Below are 21,012 nucleotides of genomic sequence, written 5' to 3'. Positions count from 1 at the left end.
TTTTTTTTTATTCCCAAATGTATTACTAACTTGGTGCCAATTAAACTAATTCGTTTTGAGATGTGCACCAAATTATTTATTTAGTTTTACACTACTTTTTCAGTCTCTTGCTGCTCCCCTCACACGTATTTTTTAAATGTGTTGTTTCCATCAAACTAAAAATGAGGACATGTTTTTCATAAAACTATCATATTTCCTAGTTTTGAAATAGTTGATATTTTGGCCTTCTTCATTACACTTTTTCTCTTACGTTTTCTACATAAACTGCCTTTTAAGCCACTAGCAAGCAAGGAAATACTAAGAATAATTTTGACTGTACTTTTTCGCCTACCTTTGGTACTTTTTTAATTGCAAGGTGCTTAAAGTGTACCATAGCTGGATTAAATAAAATGTTTTATACACACCTGGGGCTTCCTCCAGCCCCATACCCACGGATCGCTCCCACGCCGCCGTCCTCAACCTTCCCACTGCTCTGATACCGGGTCCCCGCGCTTCCGTCAGTCGGAGCCAGTCTGCCGTAAGTGAAGTGTGCTGTTTGTGTATCTCTCCAGCAGCCGCTGGAGAGATGCGTAGAGGGCGCACTTCTCCTGCGCAGACTGGCCCGACTGATGGAAGTGTGGGGACCCGGTATCAGAGATGCGGGAAGACAGAGGACGGTGGGGTGGGTATGGGGGCTGGAGAAAGCCACAGGTATGTATAAAAAGTTTTATTTAATCCAGCTCTGAGTCCCTTTAAGAGTTCTTTTAAAGAGAAGATCTCCTAGGAGAAAACTTGGAGAAAAGGTGAATTGAATAAGAGTCATTGGCACTTTGCAATTGAAAAAGTACCAAAGAGTAGATGAAAAAGTACTAGTAAGTCACCTATTTGGCTAGACTGCCATTACAGGAATCGTTGTCTCTGTACTATTTTCAGTTGTAGTGGGATCAGACAAAACTAACATTTCAGTAACTACTCTTATTTACATAAAATAACATTTAAAAGCATTCCCAAGTATTCCCTGTGTGTAAAATGTAATAGTACTGTGCAGACGCAGAACGCTCCTGGGTTGGGCCAGGCCGAGGCAGAGGTGAGAGAGGCTCCAGCCTCGGCATAGTGTAGAAGGGGGTGCACTCACTCAGCTATCATTCCCCTATTGTGTTTGAAGCAAAGAGAAATAAGAGAAGGGGATTCATGGCAGTGACTGCAAGCCAGGTAACTAGAGATTAAGGTGTTGGGGGCTCTGGGGTGCCTCTTAGTCTAATAGCAATCGGTGTGTGACGGCGTGGGAGGGATTGAGGGGCACACTTTGGTGTCTCAGCCTTGGGTGCTGGAAGACCTTTTCCCGGCTCTGCTCCTGGGCATTGAAGTGCAATGGGGCACGTGCGCGGCCGCACCATGGATGCCCAGAAGCACATGACTGGCCAGATTACCGGGGATTGGGCCTCAGAATAACAAGAGAAAGGACAGCGGGAGAGCCCTGCTGAAGGAACCCCCAGGTAAGTATAAGTACAACAATAATTCACATCTCAGGTACACTTTAAGGGACAACTGAAGTGAGAGGGGTAATGAGGCTGCCATGTTTATTTCCTTTTAAACCATGCCAGTTGCCTGGCAGTCCTAATTTTTTGGGGGGTTACTGTAGTATCTGAATCAGACACCTGAAACAAGAATGCAGCTAATACTGTCAGCAGGACATCCAGGCATATGCATTGTTTAAAAGGAAATCTCTCTCTTTAATTGGCCTTTAATTTGCCCATTTATGATACATCATCATTCTATGGCATAATCGTAAAAATTGAATGATCAGTTTTGCAAAATCAAAAAAACTTTTCATGACACTACGACCAGCCTTACCCCCCGCCCCGGCCATTAAATTTCACTCTGTTTGATAAAAATGTGATTAAATGACCAGTCCGTGTGGGAAATTGTATTCAATATCTACCTTAAGATACAAAGCAAGTGACTTTGTTTTTGTTGGAATGAAGATGAGCTTTCTATTTCAGGAAGTGGAGATTTGGGATAGGCAATTAACATTAGTAATCATTGTTTATATGTTCTCCCAATGTTTTTGTGTGGATTTCCTCTGGGTGCTCCAGTTTTTGTTCTTCTCTAAAAACATTGATAAGTTAATGGGTTCCTTCTGGAACTGGCCTTATACCTGGCACACACAATGAGATTTTCTGGCAGGTTTCCTGCTAGATTGATTATTTCCAACATGTCCGATCGATTTTCCATAGGGGTGAAAGTAAAATGATTGGAATGCAGATCGGACGTGTTGGAAATAATTGGTCTGGCAGTAAATCTGTCAGAAAATCTTTGTGGGTACCAGGCGTAAGCCTATAGTAGGGACTGTCACTATGGAAGGGATTAGATTGTGAGTTTTTCTGATGACCTTCACACTTGTTCTAGAAACATCTTTGCAAGCTCCGCTCAGCGCATGAAACGGATCCTATTTTTAAAAATAGGATCCACTTCTACTTGATAAAAAATCAGATTACAGAAAACAGAATGCAGAGTGTGATCTTGCTGCATTTTTTCCAGAGGAGTGTGGATGCGTTGCCCAAGCCACCTCGGATGCATCTATTCCTGGAAGCAAACATTGATGGTAAAGCGGAGAGGACCCAGAACAGTCCCCTCCACTCTGTGCTGAACGGGTCTGTTGCAAATAGGAACCAAGCCTAAGTGACTCGTATGGGCTGTGCACTGGGATATGTCAGCTCTATTTATTTATTGTATTCATAAAGCGCCAGCATATTACGCTCTATGTAAATACACAACTTTTTAACTTGTATGGCTTGCTTTATGAACTGTTTATATTTGTTGTAAGGTGGACCTACTCCTATACTATGCTTATTGCATGAATCTAAAAGCTTGTGCTACAAATGTCTAATATTTTTGGTTGTGTTTATTGAGAAAGAGTATATAAAATAGGTGAAAATAACAACTGAAGGAGTCATGATGCTGCAGATAACGGATCACAGATATTAGGGTAACAGGGTAACTAATAAGATTCAAGCCAGATTTCAGGAAAATAGTTTTGGTTACTGTGGAGATTTGGTAAAATGCTCATGTTCTTGCTGCTGTCTTGAACACCATTTTACAGTTTTCCCAGTACTTCCTGCTCATGGGACCACCATTTATTTATTGTACTTATAAAGTGCCAACATATTACGGAGCGCTGACCATGGCTTTAATATGAACAAGACCTAGGACAACTAATGGAGGGGTAAGAGAAAAATCTTCACAGGGTTTCAAACTGTATTTCATACACCAAAAAGGTTTTATTTGTTGCCATCTCTGTCCCGGTTGGAGAGGGAGAGACCCATTTCCTGATACAACAGGAAGAGAGCACAATTCTCCCAGAACGAAGCAGACAACCGTAAATATTCAAAATAGGTTCTACCCCCACTTTACGCTATTCATAAATACAATCATAATTTCTCTGTTTGGTTTAATGAAAGGGAGCACTGTACCAGACTATTGCCTGGTAAATTATATGTCTATAAAAGTCTGCAATCTCCAACCAGAGCAAGGAAAAATATGCTACATACAGTCACCAAGGGGAAGTTATTGTAACACTCAGCTGTGACCTGTGATATAACCACCGTGTACATTAATCATTAGTGTTACTGCTACCATTTCCCACATTCCCAAAATACTAACTATGCCACAGTGCATATTGCCAGTTAGTAATAGTCAAAACCTGCACCTAAACTCAAAATAAACAGTTTCTTAAACTTAGGCAGTCACACAGCTGGCCTTCAGATCAGCTGGTATTCAGATATTCAGCATGGCTCTCTCCATGAACATTTGAGAGAAATCAAAACTATGAAGGAGGATACTTTCTTGTTTAGCCACAGAAGAGGGGGAGAGGGGCAGAAGTGGTTTTGCAGTTGTTGTTAAACAGATAATTTTCTAGAGTTAATGTACAGTTTAATATACAGGGTTTAAAGAGACACTGAAGCGAAAAAAAATGAAGATATAAGGATTTGTATGTGTAGTACAGCTAAGAAATAAAACATTAGGAGCAGAGACATAGGTCTAATATTGTTTCCAGTACAGGAAGAGTTAAGAAACGCCAGTTGTTATCTATGCAAAAGAGCCTTAGCTCCATGACTCAAAGTGGCAGAGAGCTCTGTCTTCTGAAGCTTGTTATCTCAACTGTCAGTTATTGTATTGTTTTTACTTCTGCAGAGGACATGTCAATGGTTCACTGGCCTGCTCTGTAAAATCATTTAGAATGCTGAGTGTAGTGTGTAAACCGCAAATATTAAAGAATGATGCAATGTTATAAAGAAAAGTTACATAACTGAAAATAAAAATGAGAATATTTTCTTTGCTTACATTTTCTAGTAATTATCCGTACTACACAACCAATTCATTATATCATAATTTTTTTTTTCACTTCAGTGTCTCTTTAAGTCAGTTAACCGCTTCAGGCCCAGCAATGGCTTGAAATTGAGCCGTAAGAGCATCTCACATTTGTGGTTCTCTCTTTCAGACCACAGCTGTATGTATGCAGGTGTTCTGCAGTTGTTTCTCAGCAATGACCCAGATTACTCCTGCCTAAGTGAAAGCAGAACGCCTGGCTTCAGGCTAACCAGCCAAACATCTGACTCTCAGTCACATGAATGCTGTGATCACAAGTCATTGCCAGCATTTACTATAATCAAGAGGCAGGAAACTTGTTATCTAACGTTTTTAAACAGTGCAACCAGAGCTCCTGAGTAATCCTGAGAAAAGTAAAAATGTAAATATTATGCAAATGAATATATATTAAAATTCCTGTATGTACTCTCTCTTGAACGAACGGTCATGCTCACAAAAAGATTGCAAAAAATATACTGTATACAGTAAAATCTCGTTATAGTAAACACTGATAAAGTAAACCTCTAGATATAGTAAACCCAGTCCTCAGGTCCCAGCAAATTCATCTGTATAAAAATACAATTTATGTCCAATTCGGATATAGTAAACTACTTTTCCTGGTCCCTTGGAGTTTACTATAAAGGGATTTTACTGTAGAACTCGATTCAATCAACTGGATCATTCCCTAAAAAACGCAGATTTGATACATCGATTGCTCATTGCCAATCAGCCCCGCCAAGGATAACCAATCAATTGTAGGGTCAATCGTCTGGGAGCTTGTACTGTTTATGGGCACCTATAGCCTGTCTCTTGATACAACTGTAAATGAGCCAAGGGCAATAGTGGCATACATGTATCCTCCCTAGCGGTATTGACGGATATACACCTATAAAACATGCTGTGAACAGTATTGACGTGCATACAAGTCAGTACTCTCCTGCACTGTATACTAGACCCTTGCTTGACATATTTTGACAAGTTACAGGATAAAAAGGTTATGAAAATTAATTGGATCACTTTTTGCACAGAAATCTTGGGGTAATTGAACGCCAGGGAGGTTAAAAATCGCGTTATGAAATTATGGTGCAGAGTAGTTCCAGTAATGATATCTTGTTACTAACACTATTTAATGTTTTAGGTCATTACTGGCATCTAGCATTACTGTATGTTACCTGCTCCCGGCGATCGCCTCTCCTCCATTTCCTGGTTAGTTTGCAGCTGTCCTACAGCCAGCCAATCATCGTGTGTGCACGGAAGCAGCATGGTGACTGGCTGACTGCAGGACACCTGCAAACTAACCAGGAAGTGGAGGAGACTCGATCGCTGGAAGCATGTAATGTATAATAATGCCCCTGCCTACTCTCACACTGAACGTTCCCTCTACCTATACCTATACCTAAACCTAAGACCCCACCTGTTGCCTAACCCTTAACCACTTCACCTCTGCTACTTAACCATCACCACTGTGCCTAACCCTTAGCCACTCCCGCTGCCTAACCTTAACATACCCTTGATGCTTAACCTTTAATCACTCCACTCCCGCCGCCTAACCATAACCAAACCCTCCAGTGCCTAACCCTTAACAACTCCACCTCTTCTTCTTAACCCCCTAAACTACCCTGCTGCCGCCACAGGCGGCAATTGTAAAAGCAGCGATTAGTGGCAGTGAACAGTAATGATGGCGCTCGATGGATAGCGGCTGCCATAATTACTGTTCACTGCTGCGAATTGTGACTTTTACAATTGCTGCCTATTGTGGCGCCATTTTTAACGTGGCTCATCCTGCGCCATTTTTACCTGCTCCGCAGTTGTGTATTATCTATTATATTGTGGATTATTACTATAACTCAGACATTACTGGATGTCCACAAATTCCAGATAAAGCTTTGCGGTTTAAGGTAGTTGAAAGGTGCGGTATTGTTTTCTATAACCCTACAATACAGCATGAACTAAAGGTTGCAGTGATGTGTGAATGAGTGTTCTGTACCTTCTGTTTAATGAAAATGTTGTGTGCTTGTGTTATAGGAACTGCCTTTTGACATAGTTTGGAGGGATTATCTGAGATGCTGCAAAGGGAAAACAAGCAGTTTCCGTGTATTCTTTGGTGTAGTCACCCAACCCTTTCCTTTTCCTGCCCATGGCCATTTCATCTTTTTTCTGCTAAAGCAGTATTTACGAACGGCACCTAACTTTATATATAATGTGAGATAGATTTTGAACAGTAATGCTCCAATGTGGTCAACATAATTTGCAATGATGATAGATATATGTATGGTATACTTGTATAGCATAGATCTCATCAACCCCTGCAAATTCACTGGATCAGTTGAATACATTGGCAGACCAAGCCAATAGCGGCAATGCACCAGACCAACGAGTGTTCCTCAATCCATCTTCTACCAGCACAATGCAGGCGCAAATACTGTCGTTCAATTGATTGCAGTACTTTGCGCTGAAGTCGCCGGGAATCTTAAAGATCTGATCGGTCCTGATCACATATGTTGCAAAAGTATCGCACAAATGTTCTCAAGGTGCAAAATCACGGAAACAATTGCCCGTCACAGAAAAAAATGCTGCAAAAATCACTTCTTGGGTATGGATCCTATTACCAGTTATGGGCCCCTATTCAAGTAACCTTTTTCTCACTGGAGATATTTTCATACAGTTCACAAATAAAACATAATTTACGCTCCCGGCAAGCAAAATTGATATTACTACTGATTTTTTTTTTTTAGCCAACTTTTTATACCTTTTCAGTCGCCAGACGGTAAAAAAAAAATATCTCGACTACAAGATAGAAATTGTCTACCATTCGAAAACTTAGTAGAAAAGGACATTAAATAGGGGCCCATGTGTCTCCATTGATATGCAACAGAAAGTGGATGGTAAAACACACACATGCGGGGGGCGTGGCTTGGCTATGGAGGAGAGAGGACGCACGTTTTAAGAGCTCCCGAGTGCCCTCCATTTTCTTGCCTTTACCGCGGACATTCCGACCGCTACAGCAGCAGCTATGAGTAGGTCTAACTCTAGGAAGAAGGGAGCTTCCCAAAAAGAAGATAGAGACATAGATTCCTATTTCAGACGGGCCTCTCAACGCCGAAAGACTCCAGCGGATGAGGAACCAGGCGCCATCTTGCCTCCTAGGCCGCAATCCTCACGCGCCCAATCTCCGCCAGAAGACACGGCAGAAGACGGTGTCTCCGACTGCTCGGATGCAGACACCGAGGCAGGCTTTGACTGGAAGGCCTTTCTCTGTACTATTCCCACTAAGGGGGATTTTGACTCGCTGGCAACACGCATTGAAAATGCCTACAAGCAGGACATTGCGGAGGTACGCAAAGACGTAGTGGATGTAGGCAATCGAGTGGAGGAGTTGGAGAAAGGGCAGGCCAAGCTGGAAGAGGCCGTCCGAGCTATCCATACCAAGATTGAAAAACACGACATGCGTCTAGATGACCATGTGCTGAAAATGGATGATATGGAGAACCGCGGCCGCCGCAACAACGTCAGAATCCGTGGTCTCCCGGAGGCAACAGGAGCAGAGGATTTGATGCCCTCCCTGGAAGGGATTTTTAGAAAGCTGTTGGGGAAACCGGACGACTTCCCCATCGTGATAGAGCGCACCGGGCCTTTGGGCCTAAGAAGCCAGTAGTGGCTCGCCCAAGAGATGTCATATGCAGGCTCCACTATTACACAACGAAGGAGGCCATCAAGGTAGCAGCTCGTACTCAGAAGGAGCTGGACTTCGATGGAGCAACTCTGCACTTTTACTCTGACCTGTCCCGCCTTACGCTGTTCCTCCGATGGGCGCTCAGACCACTTCTCTCGGCACTAAGAGAAGCTGGTATCACTTACTCCTGGGGCTTTCCCTTCATCCTTATCGTTAAGCAAGATGGCCGCACCGCTACCTTTCAGAACATAGAAGATCTTCCAAAAGTGATTGAGAAGTTTGATCTGAGGAACGTTTCCCTACCGGACTAGCCTAAAACAGAGAGCCTTACCCCATTGCCACAAAAAGAGCAATGGAACACGCCAAAGAGCAGAAAACGTGGATCGAGATCCCGGGATCAGCGATCACCGAACAACTCTGATCTACAGGAATCTCCACACGGATGACTCCCCACGACATCGGTCCAATGGCTCCGGTTATAAAGTCCGTAAAGTTGAGTGGGTTCTGTGAGTATGATACCCTATCATAAAAGGGATGTAGTGAACACTTTTCCTACTCTCAGGTACTTTTTGCACCTTCGCAATGACTTTATTTTTCAGTGGTTATATTTTTACTGTTTTAGTTTTTATTTCTCACTCCCTTCTGTGGAGACCTCACGATTATACATCATCCTGATTTTTCTCACTGGCCATTGCTAGGCCGTGTGGACTCATCAACACGGAACGTATACAGAACTTTCTAGATCCCTCTAGAACTTCTACGCTGAGGCCCCCCCCGAGTTTCATTAGATAAAGCAATTCCCATATTATACGTTGAAATTGCATGATAATGATGTCTGATATGATATTCAATACTGTTTAGCTATAATATTTTCTTGATTTTGCAGGACAGATCGAGCTTTGTTGGGGAGGAGCAATAATACTGGTGGGGGAGGGGTGGGTGGAGGGTGGGTAGCTGGGAGTGGGCTTATTTAAAATTATCATATGGTGTTCGTTGATGTATAATCCTGTTTGTTCCACAGGCTTGTTGGTATATGGGTGTACGCAATTCCCCTTAAGGGACTACTCTTTGCTGTACTATAGGCAAACCGCGGGGGCTGAGAACGGGGGGTACGGGACTCATCCCTCCTCCTTCTCTGTCGCCTTCCACCAACCCTCAAATAGTGGATGTGACTTGGTTCACAGACACTTCAAAGCGACTCTGTTGCGGTCATTGCTCCCACATGGGTAGCGACAGAGTTGCAGGTGATTTCACCAACCAGGGTGACTGTTTTACAGTAACTCTGCTACTTGTAGATATTTGTACTATTCTTTTCTTTTTTCTTTCTCCTCTTTTTCTTCTTTCTTTACTCCCCCTTTCCCGGAGGCATAATGATATTAGCTGCGAAAAGGTAGTGACCTGGAAACCCAATGGGTGAAGTCCCAATTAAGATAGCTTCCCTGAACGCTAATGGATTGAACACCCCTCAAAAAAGGTCGCAAATTCTATATGGGTTCCACAAGGAAAGAGTCCAGATCCTGCTACTACAGGAAACTCACTTCAAACTAGGTCAAACCCCTGCAGTTGAAAAATCTTCTTATTACCCTCAATGGTTTATGAGTAAACCTGGTCCTAACAAGACCAAAGGTACTGCAATTGCTTTACATAAAAATTTGAAAGCTGCAATTATGGACAGTGAGGGTGATGACAATGGCAGATATACTTTTCTCAAACTCTCCATTGAAGGAACAATATTCACAATTGCCAGTGTTTATCTCCCTAATACCTCACAGGTCGCTACATTTTCGCAGATCTTGAATAAATTAGACAAATTTAGAGATGGATATTTAATCATGGGGGGTGACCTGAATTTCACACTTGAACCTTTGCTAGACAGTGCCAAATCCTCTTCCGCTGTACCTTATAGAGCTCTGAAGTATGTTAGACGTAGACTGCATGATTTTTAGATGGTGGATATCTGGCGTTCTCTCCACCCAACAGTTAGAGATTTCACACATTATTCTCATGCCCACGGGACATATAATAGATTAGATGTAATATTCACCTCTCCTGCCCTTTTATCTTGGCAACCACTCTCCTCAATAGGGGTTCAGACCTGGTCAGATCATTCACCCGTATATGTAGAGTTCCGAGTTTCCTCAGGCCGTAATAGAAGCTCACTCTGGAGAATGAACACTAGTCTACTAAAAGACAAGGTTTGTGCAGAGCGCTATACTCAGGCCCTACAGGATTACATTACACATAATCACAACAATAACGAGGTTGTTAACCCTATGGTAGTGTGGGAAGCACACAAATGTGTAGTTAGAGGGGTGATGATCCAAATGGGCGCAAGGTATAAGAGGGAGAGGGCGGCTCAGATACGTACTGTCTGGGAAGAACTTAGAACTTTGGAACTACAGCATAAGCAGTCTCTGGCACAACATACTTTGGAGCTCCTTACAGCGAAAAGACAGGCATTACTGCAGCTGTTTGAGGGCAAAAGGGTGGATAACTTCCTTAGATATAAAGCTCAATTATACGAGTATGGCAACAAGTGTAGCAGGATGATGGCACGTTCACTTAGGGCTAAGCATCTCTCAACTTATATCCCTAAACTTCAGACAAAAAAGGGTATACAGGTGGTGAAGACGGAGGATATATTGAAGGAATTTCATAGATATTATTCTGACCTTTATAACATTCATGGCGCACACAGAGGCAAATCGACAGATACTATGAATGACCTGATAGACACGTTCCTGAATAAGTATCCCTTACCTACATTATCGAAAGAACAATTAGAAGAACTCAATAGCCCTATTACGGAGGACGAATTCCTAGAGACAGTGGGGGGCTTGCCTAATGGCAAATCCCCAGGCCCTGACGGCTTCTGTGCGGAATATTTTAAAAGATTTGGGTCCCTTTTAGCCCCTATGTACACCATAGCTTTCAACAATATATCTGTTATGAACCCTCCACGCCCAGAAGCATTACAAACTCACATTACGGTTATCCCTAAACCAGGGAAAGACCCGATGTTATGTTCTAATTATCGCCCGATTTCTCTTATAAATGTAGACCTGAAAATATTATCTAAAATCCTGGCCAATAGACTGCTGACATTCATCCCTATGCTAATACATAATGATCAAGTCGGCTTTGTCCCACATAGAGAACCATCAGACAATACCATTAAAACCCTGCTGCTAATGCAGCATGCAAGAGATGCCAGGATTCCGGCTCTTCTGTTATCAGTCGACGCTGAGAAAGCTTTTGATAGGGTGTCCTGGCATTTCTTGCAGAGAGTATTGGTTCATAGGGGCATCGAGATAGACTCATTTTTCTTTCAAAAGGTATTTGCCCTTTACCGGTCTCCAACTGCTAGGATTAAAATTAATGGGGTTTTGTCAGAAGCAATACCAGTACACAATGGGACACGACAGAGCTGCCCTCTATCTCCCCTACTATACATTTTATATATGGAATATTTAGCTGAGGCTATTAGATGTAATCCAGACATCAAAGGTATTACTGCTGGGTCTAGAGAATATAAATCAGCTATCTACGCTGACGATTTGCTTCTGTATGTGACCTCCCCAGTAATTTCTCTCCCTGTCTTCTTACGACTGGTCGAGGAGTTCGGGGCCCTTAGCAATTACAAAATCAATTCTAATAAGTCAGAAGTTCTCAATGTTTCCTTGCCTAACGACACTCAACTACTGCTGAGGGATGCTTTGCCTTTTAAGTGGAAGTCCCCCTCCATTACTTACTTGGGTACCCACCTTAGCACGGACCTATCTAAACTCTGAGTTGAATTTCCTGCCTCTTGTAGAGGCCCTCGAGAATGATGTCAAAAAATGGTCCCAGCTATCTCACTCCTGGATGGGGAGGGTAAATATAATCAAGATGAATCTGATGCCAAGGCTTCTCTATATTTTGCAAACTTTGCCCATCAAAATTCCACAGAAATTTTGGAACCGTCTCTCCAAGCTATTTTCCAAATATGTTTGGAAGTCTGGTAAAGCCAGAATTGCGCTACTTACTTTACAAAGGAGCAGGGCTGAAGGCGGCTTAGCCCTCCCACACCCAAAAGCATATTATTATGCGATTCACTTAAATAGAATCATAGACTGGGTACACAACCACCGCCAGGCACAGTGGGTTGAACTGGAAAAGGGAATACTGCACTATGACCCAGGAGCTGGTATCTGGGTATGGCCTACTAAAAGACCGACACCACTCTCGAGGGCTTTTTCCCTTTCTTTTACTACTTTTGGAGTATGGGACCAGCTAATTGCTCACCACCGCATGGCTACATATGTGGGCCCCAGCATGCCCATATGGGATAACCCTATGTTTCTACCAGGAAGAGAACCCTCCAATTCACTGAGAAGGCTCATTCCAGGCCTGACCCTTAAAAAAGTATGGCAAAACGGAAAACCAGCCCCCCTTGGGGATCTTGTTGAGGCCCAACATATGTCCCCTCATATTCTTTTTGAATATAGGCAATTGGTACACTTTCTGCAGAAGAATGTAGATACTGACCTCTCCTGTAGAGACCTCACAGATGTGGAAGACCTCTGTTTTGAACACCCTCCGCTAGAACATAGAATCTCCTGCTCTTACTCGATGGTACTTCCTTATCTTTGTGACAAGACTCCCAAATTCATGCTAGAATGGAACTCTAAGCTTAATGGGGACCTCTCGGAGTCTGAGTGGACTAAATGCTTTCTTTTTGCACATAAATCTTCCATTTCGATCAGGGCCCAGGAGAATGCTTATAAAATTATTTCCAACTGGTATAGAACACCAGCAAGACTTCACAGCTTCAACCCCGCTATCCCAGATTTATGTTGGCGATGCGGCACGGCAGTCGGAGATATGATCCATATATGGCATACATGCCCCAAACTTACCCACTTTTGGGAAACAATCTGCAAAATTATAGAAAGTGTAAGCGAGATCATGGTACCCAATGAGCCACTTTCCCTGTTGCTCCTCAAAATAGACTGCTCCATCAGAGCCTACAAAAAATCTTTAGTCCGCCATATCTTGGCAGCAGCTAAATTAACCATTCCTAAATTCTGGAAATCCACTCAGGCCCCGAAGATCCAAGACTGGTTACAGGAACTTTCAGCTTTGAAACATACAGAATTACTGATCCACTTAGCCTCAGATAGGGAGGAGAAATATAAACTGATATGGAGGAGGTGGGAGGTGTTTACTCTTTCCGAGGAGGGGAAACTTTTACTTGAATCCGAAGTCTAACTCCTGTTGGGAATGTTTCAGGGAATAACGGTTATGCCTCTAGTGCTTTGGGGGGGGGGGGGGGGGGGGGTCTGAGGGGCCCTCTTCTTCCCCTCTGCTTTCATTCTTGTTTTTCTTCTTTTTTCTCTCTCTCTGTTTTTGTCTTCTTTCCTCTACATGTTTTGGTGTCCAGCATGGATTTATTAGACAGAAGAACATAACGGGCAGTACAATTATTACTTTTGATCGTACCTCACCTAGATCCATGCTGAAGGATGATTCATCATTATGTATAATAATGCAAATTGTATTCTCGCTTTTTATATGTCTGCAGGGTCTTAGACCCATACTCTGTTATTATGCATCCTGCCCGGAAGATATGTAAGGCCATGTTGGCCACTGTTTGTTCTTATTTTTGTACTGTATGTTTCTATCTCTTTAAAAATTTTGAATAAACATTTATGATATTAAAAAAAAAACACACACATGCGCGCACACACATATGCATACATGCGCACACACACACACATTCACTCACTCACTACCCCACCCCTTGGCCAAAACATACCATCCAGGTACACACACACTCCCTCTCCCCCCACCCCTTGGCCAGACAATACCAGCCAGGTACACACACACTCCCTCTCCCCCCACCCCCTTGGCCAGACAATACCAGCCAGGTACACACACACTCCCTCTCCCCCCACCCCCTTGGCCAGACAATACCAGCCAGGTACACACACACTCCCTCTCCCCCCACCCCTTGGCCAGACAATACCAGCCAGGTACACACACACTCCCTCTCCCCCCACCCCCTTGGCCAGACAATACCAGCCAGGTACACACACACTCCCTCTCCCCCCACCCCCTTGGCCAGACAATACCAGCCAGGTACACACACACTCCCTCTCTCCCCACCCCCTTGGCCAGACAATACCAGCCAGGTACACACACACTCCCTCTCTCCCCCCACCCCCTTGGCCAGACAATACCAGCCAGGTACACACACACTCCCTCTCCCCCCACCCCTTGGCCAGACAATACCAGCCAGGTACACACACACTCCCTCTCTCCCCACCCCCTTGGCCAGACAATACCAGCCAGGTACACACACACTCCCTCTCCCCCCACCCCTTGGCCAGACAATACCAGCCAGGTACACACACACTCCCTCTCCCCCCACCCCTTGGCCAAACTATACCAGCCAGGTATGGCTCAAGGCAAGAATGACTGTAGACCAATCTCCTAGCTTGGACAGAGCTGCTCTTGAAATCCATTTTAATTGATTGAATAATTTTGACAAGTGCAGACACCCGTCATTCTCTTGTTCCTATATCTTTCTGAAAAGCATCAGATAAGAGATCCTGCAATTGGTTGGGAGAATTGGTAGTTCTTATCTGTACTATAAGTCGGCTTAAGGCTGTGTGCCGCTAAGATTCCTGTGCTTTAGTTGATTAGAGCTTTGTCTGCCTCTATAGAAAGACAAGGATTGTGGATGAAATGGTGCCTTTTTATATAGGTAAGAGAACATTCTTTAAATACTTGATACTGAAAGCAGGAACAGAGAGAATCTAGTTTTCATGTCCATTCTTTGAGTGCCTGATGCAGTGGTATAGATGTCGCATGTTATGTAGGCTCATCAGTGGTCTAAGCCATCCTGAAGTTAGTAGCTGTAAGCAAATGACGTGATTAAAACCAACAAACTCCCATAAAATGCTGTTATAATATGGTATAATACCCAATAAGCCCTTAAAATGCTGATTTGAACACTTGATAGGATATATAGTGCCTTTTAAAAGCATGTTTCTTGTTGCGTTAAATCTGCTTCATACAGTATAGCTGATCTTATTATTTCATTTAAGAGGATTTCATTTTGTAGCTTTCCTTGGCAGTGGAAGCATTGCTCTATGCTTTTCACACATATTCACAAGCATATATTGATAGTTTGAGCAGTAAAATCATTCTAGAAATGCAGACAGAGCCCTGAAGGACATATTATTATTATTATTATTATTTATTATTATTATTATTCATTTTTTTTCTACATTTTTGTAGAACACTGAATGTTTTTTGTTGATTGCTTCCTAAAATTTTAAGCAGGGCTGTGGAGTCGGTCCAAAAATCCACCGACTCCGACTCCTCAGTTTAGGATTCCACCGACTCCGACTCCTCGACTCCGACTCCTCTAATTTGCATATTACAATTTTGTTGATTAAAAGTATGTAACATGAAATTTGTCTCTTAACTGCCAACGCTTAGGAATTTTACAAGACAACTGAAGTGAGAAGGATATGTAGACTACTATATTTATTCCCTTTAGACTAAAACTAGTCCTTGGTAAGAGTACTTGTAAAAGGTACAAACCGGAACAAAGAACATCTATCAGGCCCTAGGCAATGTAAGTGTGGGTACATGTAAGAATGATGTGCAGGCACTCTGCAGGGGAATGAGGAGATTCTGGGTGACAGACAACACCTCTGTGTTCAATGTGCACATCATTCTCAGTGGATTCCCTGCAGCTCTGTGGGGAGTGCATATGCAGAGTATAGTACTACTGTGTAACAAAGTAAACCTGAGACAGATGAAATTAAAGTTTTATACATACCTGGGGCTTCCTCCAGCCGCCTTCAGGATAATCAGTCCCTCGTTGTCCTCCTCCACCACCTGGATCTTCTGCTATGAGTCCAGGTACTTGAGCCAGTCGGGCGTAGTGCGCATGCACACACTCCGCCGCCAGGAGCATACTACACCTGTGCAGCACTATTGCGCAGGTGCAGAATGTTCCTGGCTGTGGGAGCGGCATGCGGCCGGACAGCGCTGACTGGCTGAATTACCAGTACTCATATCAGAAGATCCGGGTGGTGGAGGACAGCGAGGGACTGATTAGCCTGAAGGGGGCTGGAGGAAGCCCCAGGTATTTATAAAACTTTACTTTTCATCCGTCTCAGGTACCCTTTAATTTGTAGTCACCAAACCAAATTTTAACAACATATTAAATTATTTGATTTCATCAGCAAAGGGAGTGCATACATTTGAATAAATCAGCATCAGTGCAGAATTATTTCCATCTCATTGACAATCTGTATTAGTGACACAGCTACACATCAGGCTTTATTCTTACAGCATAGATGTTATTTTGTATATATAAGCGATTCCTGTGTACACATCATATATACAGTCACAATCAGATATGTATATCTGACCTTAAAAATACAGGGACTGCTTTATTGAAGCAGCACAAGTAACTAATTTTGATTGGTTTATTTCATTTTTGTGGACTAAGCACAGCTTTTACTGTATATATACATTATTTTTAATGACTATTATCTGAGAAATAGAACATTTTATCATATTTTCTATTTTAATTACAGTTACAAATTAATTAGGAGTCGGAGTCGGTGCATTTTTTTCCGACTCCGACTCCAGGCACCCAAAATTGCCCGACTCCACGACTCCGACTCCACGACTCCGACTCCGACTCCACAGCCCTGATTTTAAGTAGGATTTAGTTGTTTTTTTTTACTAGCTGATGACCCGGCGTTGCAATCGGTATGTATTTGGCTGGTGTCGGCTCTGCCCACTTTTTCTAACTCTAACACTCTTGATTTGCCATAATAGGCTCCACCCACCTAATTATTAATCTCAGTCACCCAGTGACCATATGGGCAAATTTTGAGAACCCTGCCATTAACAGTGCAAGTATGGCTGCAGTTTATATTTTCCCAGTGAAATTTGTTTTTGGCTCTCCCCACTTTTTGTAACTTGGACACACAGTCACTCAATGACCAAGTTTGTGAGTTTTCGGGTCCTTGGCATCAATAAAAACAAATCTGATAGGCTGTTTGTGGCTCTGCCACTTTTTCTGAATTTGAACCCCAGTGACCCAATGACCAACTGTACCAGGCTCCACCCACTTTTCCTGAATATTAATTCTAGTCACCCAGTAATCAACTGTGGAAAGTTTGAGAACCCTGCCATTACCAGTGAAGAAAGGCTGCACTTTATATTTTCCCAGGGAAATCTGTTTTTGACTCCATTCAGTTTTTGTAACCTCGACACACAGTCACTCAATGACCAAGTTTGTGAGCTTTCGAGTTTCTGGCATCAAAATTGTGTGAAAAATTGTGTGAGTGGAAGCAGTTTATCCAGCCCCTTTAAGCAACTGGGGTTCAAATTCACTAATGACTGACTGTAGCAGGTTTGAGGCCTCTGCCATTAACCATGTAAGAATGGCAGCAGTTTCAATATTCCCTTTGAAAATCAATAGGTGAATTTTGATTGCCTGTTGTAGGCTCCACCTACTTTTCTGAATATTAATCCCAGTCACCCAGTGACCAATTGTGTCAAGTTTGAGAATCCTGCCAGTAACAATGCAAGAATGGCTGCAGTTTATATTTACCCGTGTAAAAAGGTAGTTATTTTTGGCTGTTTCTAGCCTTGACATACAGTCACTCAATGACCAGGTTTATGAGCTTTGGGGTCCTTGGCATCAGTTAGTTTTAATTTTTCCATTGAAATTCAACAAAACTGATTGGCTGTTTGTGGCCCGACCCCTTTTCAGAATTTAAACCCCAGTCTCCCAGTGACAAACTGTACCAGATTTGAGGCATTAATGTAAATATTCCCCTTGAAAATCAATAGGTGAATTTTGATTGGCTGTTGTAGGCCCCACCCACTTTCCTGAATATTAATCCCAGTCATCCAGTGACCAACTGTGTCAAGTTTGAGAACCCTGCAATGAACAGTGCAAGTATGGCTGCAGTTTATATTTCACCAGTGAAATTTGTTTTTTGCTCTGCCCACTTTTTGTAACCGTGACACACAGTCACTCAACGGCCAAGTTTGTGAGCTTTCAGGCTCCTGGCATCAAAAATATGTGGATGGAAGCAGTTTATCCAGCAGTGAAATCTGATTGGCTGTTTGTGGCCCTGCCCCCTTAGTGAATTTGAACCCCAGTCACCCAATGACCGACTGTAGCAAGTATGAAGCCTCTGCCATCAACAGTGTAAGAATGGCAGCAGTTTCAATATTTCCCTTGAAAAGCAATAGATGAATTGTTCATAGAAGATTTTATTTTTTGTCACAAGTTAGCGGAAAATGACACTTTGTGAAAAGAAAAACAATTAAAATCAATTTCCGCTAACTTGCGACAAAAAATAAAATCTTCTATGAACTCGCCATACTCCTAACGGAATACCTTGGGGTGTCTTCTTTCTAAAATGGGGTTATTAGTGGGGTTCCTATACTGCCCTGGCATTTTAGGGGCCCTAAACCGTGAGGAGTAGTCTTGAAACAAAAATGACCTGTGAAATCCTAAAGGTACTCATTGGACTTTGGGCCCCTTAGCGCAGTTAGGGTGCAAAAAAGTGCCACACATGTGGTATCGCAGTACTCAGGAGAAGTAGTATAATGTGTTTTGGGGTGTATTTTTACACATACCCATGCTGAGTGGGAGAAATATCTCTGTAAATGGACAATTGTGTGTAAAAAAAATAATAAAAATCAAACAATTGTCATTTACAGAGCTATTTCTCCCACCCAGCATGGGTATGTGTAAAAATACACCCCAAAACACATTATACTACTTCTTCTCCTGAGTACGGCAATACCACATGTGTGGCACTTTTTTGCAGCCTAACTGCGCTAAGGGGCCCAAAGTCCAATGAGCACCTTTAGGCTTTACAGGGGTGCTTACAAATTAGCACCCCCCAAAATGCCAGGACAGTAAACACACCCCACAAATGACCCCATTTTGCATTTTGGAAAGTAGACACTTCAAGGTATTCAGAGAGGGGCATGGTGAGTCCGTGGCAGATTTCATTTTTTTTTTTTTGTCACAAGTTAGCAGAAATGGAAACTTTTTTTTTTTTTTTTCTTGTCACAAACTGTAATTTTCCGCTAACTTGTGACAAAAAATAATATCTTCTATGAACTCACTAAGCCTCTCAGTGAATACTTTGGGATGTCTTCTTTCCAAAATGGGGTCATTTGGGGGGTATTTATACTATCCTGGAATTCTAGCCCCTCATGAAACATGACAGGTGGTCAGAAAAATCATAGATGCTACAAAATGGGAAAATTCACTTTTTGCACCATAATTTGTAAACGCTATAACTTTTACCCAAACCAATAAATATAGGCTGAATGGGGTTTTTTTTTTAATCAAAAACATGTTGTCCACATTTTTCGTGCTGCATGTATATAGAAATTTTACTTTATTTGAAAAATGTCAGCACAGAAAGTTAAAAAAATCAATTTTTTTGCCAAAATTCATGTCTTTTATGATGAATATAATAAAAAGTAAAAATCGCAGCAGCAATCAAATAGCAACAAAAAAAAGCTTTATTAGTGACAAGAAAAGGAGCCAAAATTCATTTAGGTGGTAGGTTGTATGAGCGAGCAATAAACCGTGAAAGCTGCAGTGGTCTGAATGGGGAAAAAAAGGGTCTGGTCCTTAAGGGGGGTAAAGCCCGCGATCCTTAAGTGGTTAAGGTGGCCACACACCATACAATTTTTTTAATATCTTTTCAATTCACGAATTGCAATCAATATTTTTTTTGATTGTAACATTTCAAAAATCGGACCAATGTACAACACACGTTCAAAAATGATTGAAAATGCTTGGGGTCTGTACATCAAGTAATTGACAATCTACTACACACCATACACTCCCAATCTTCTTTTATCGAAAAAAAAATGGGAAATTTGATCAGATTACTCAAACTAATGAAAAAAATAATCCATACAATTTTATAAAAGATCCAGTTTTACACCAATTCGATAATTACGATCGGTTGTCCTGAAAAAGTGAAAGCTTTTTTTTTTTTTCATACGTTCGAGAAATCTGATCGAACTTCCCATGTAAGATAAAAGATCTGGTGTTGGACTTCTGATCTTTTTATATCAAAATTGTATGGTGTGTGTGTATGGTAGATTGTCGGATGTACAGATCCAAGCAGGTTTTTCAATCATTTTTTTTTATAATTGGGGAAAAATTGTGTGGTACATTGGTCAGATTTTTAAAATGTTACAATTAGTCAGAAAAATGGATTGAAATTCTTGAATTGAAAAGATATTTACAAAATTGTATGATGTGTGGCAACCTTTACTGAAAGTTTTTTTTTTTTACAATGCACTGCTATGGAGAAAAAAAATAGCGTACTAACGCATACCTATGCATTAAGTGTTAAAGGGCCCTAAGGGGAAAAAACCCTTAGGCTGCTTCCACACAGGGACGTTACAGGCGCACGTTAGTGCAGCCTGTAACGCTCCCCCAACGCACAGCAATGTAACACAAGTGGGCTGTTCACACAGCGCACGTTGCGTTACATGTAACGCTGCAAGTTGTAGTGAAAGTGCAGCATGCTGTGCGTTCTAGCAGCTTTAGCCGCGTTAGACTGTTTGCACATGCTCAGTGGGGAGCGGAGAGAAGGCGGGGAGATGCAGCTACAGTAGCCGCGCACATGGCTACTTAATATGCACTGCACTGGCGGCCGCTGATTGGCCGGCGGGACCACGTGATGCGGAGTGTCTCGCTCCGCATCACGTGGTCCCGCCGGCCAATCAGCGCCACCCTGGGAGACCTTATACGGATAGAGCCGCCTAACGCGACTCACTCTACCGTCCTCTCCCGCACCACCATGCGTTGCGTTAGGGGCACGTTATGCGACCATAACGTCCCCTAAAATGCAACGTCTTGGTGTGTAAGTAGCCTTAGTGGTGAAAGTGGTTAAATATCATGAAATTAGAAAGTTGTTTGTTAT

At 42.4% G+C, this 21,012-nt stretch overlaps 1 protein-coding gene across 7 annotated transcripts in view; it reads left to right on the top strand.

The window, feature by feature from the left end:
* The window catches only part of RIPOR1 (RHO family interacting cell polarization regulator 1), a 220,626-nt gene that overhangs the window by 88,106 nt on the left and 111,508 nt on the right, over positions 1 to 21,012 (top strand). Inside the window, exon 1 of one of the 7 annotated variants that reach the window (XM_068260729.1) lies at positions 14,679 to 14,768. The exons of the other annotated variants lie outside the window; for them this stretch is intronic. Within the exon in view, the coding sequence (XP_068116830.1) occupies positions 14,750 to 14,768 (19 nt within the window). The 5' untranslated portion in view covers positions 14,679 to 14,749. Of the gene's footprint in view, positions 1 to 14,678; positions 14,769 to 21,012 lie in introns of those variants that run through there. 7 annotated transcript variants of the gene reach the window in all.

The sequence above is a fragment of the Hyperolius riggenbachi genome, chromosome 11 (genome assembly GCF_040937935.1).
Source record: "Hyperolius riggenbachi isolate aHypRig1 chromosome 11, aHypRig1.pri, whole genome shotgun sequence".
NCBI classification, from domain to species: Eukaryota; Metazoa; Chordata; class Amphibia; order Anura; family Hyperoliidae; genus Hyperolius; species Hyperolius riggenbachi.
Note: the sequence above shows the minus strand (reverse complement) of the source record. Positions and strands in the feature narration are given on the sequence as shown.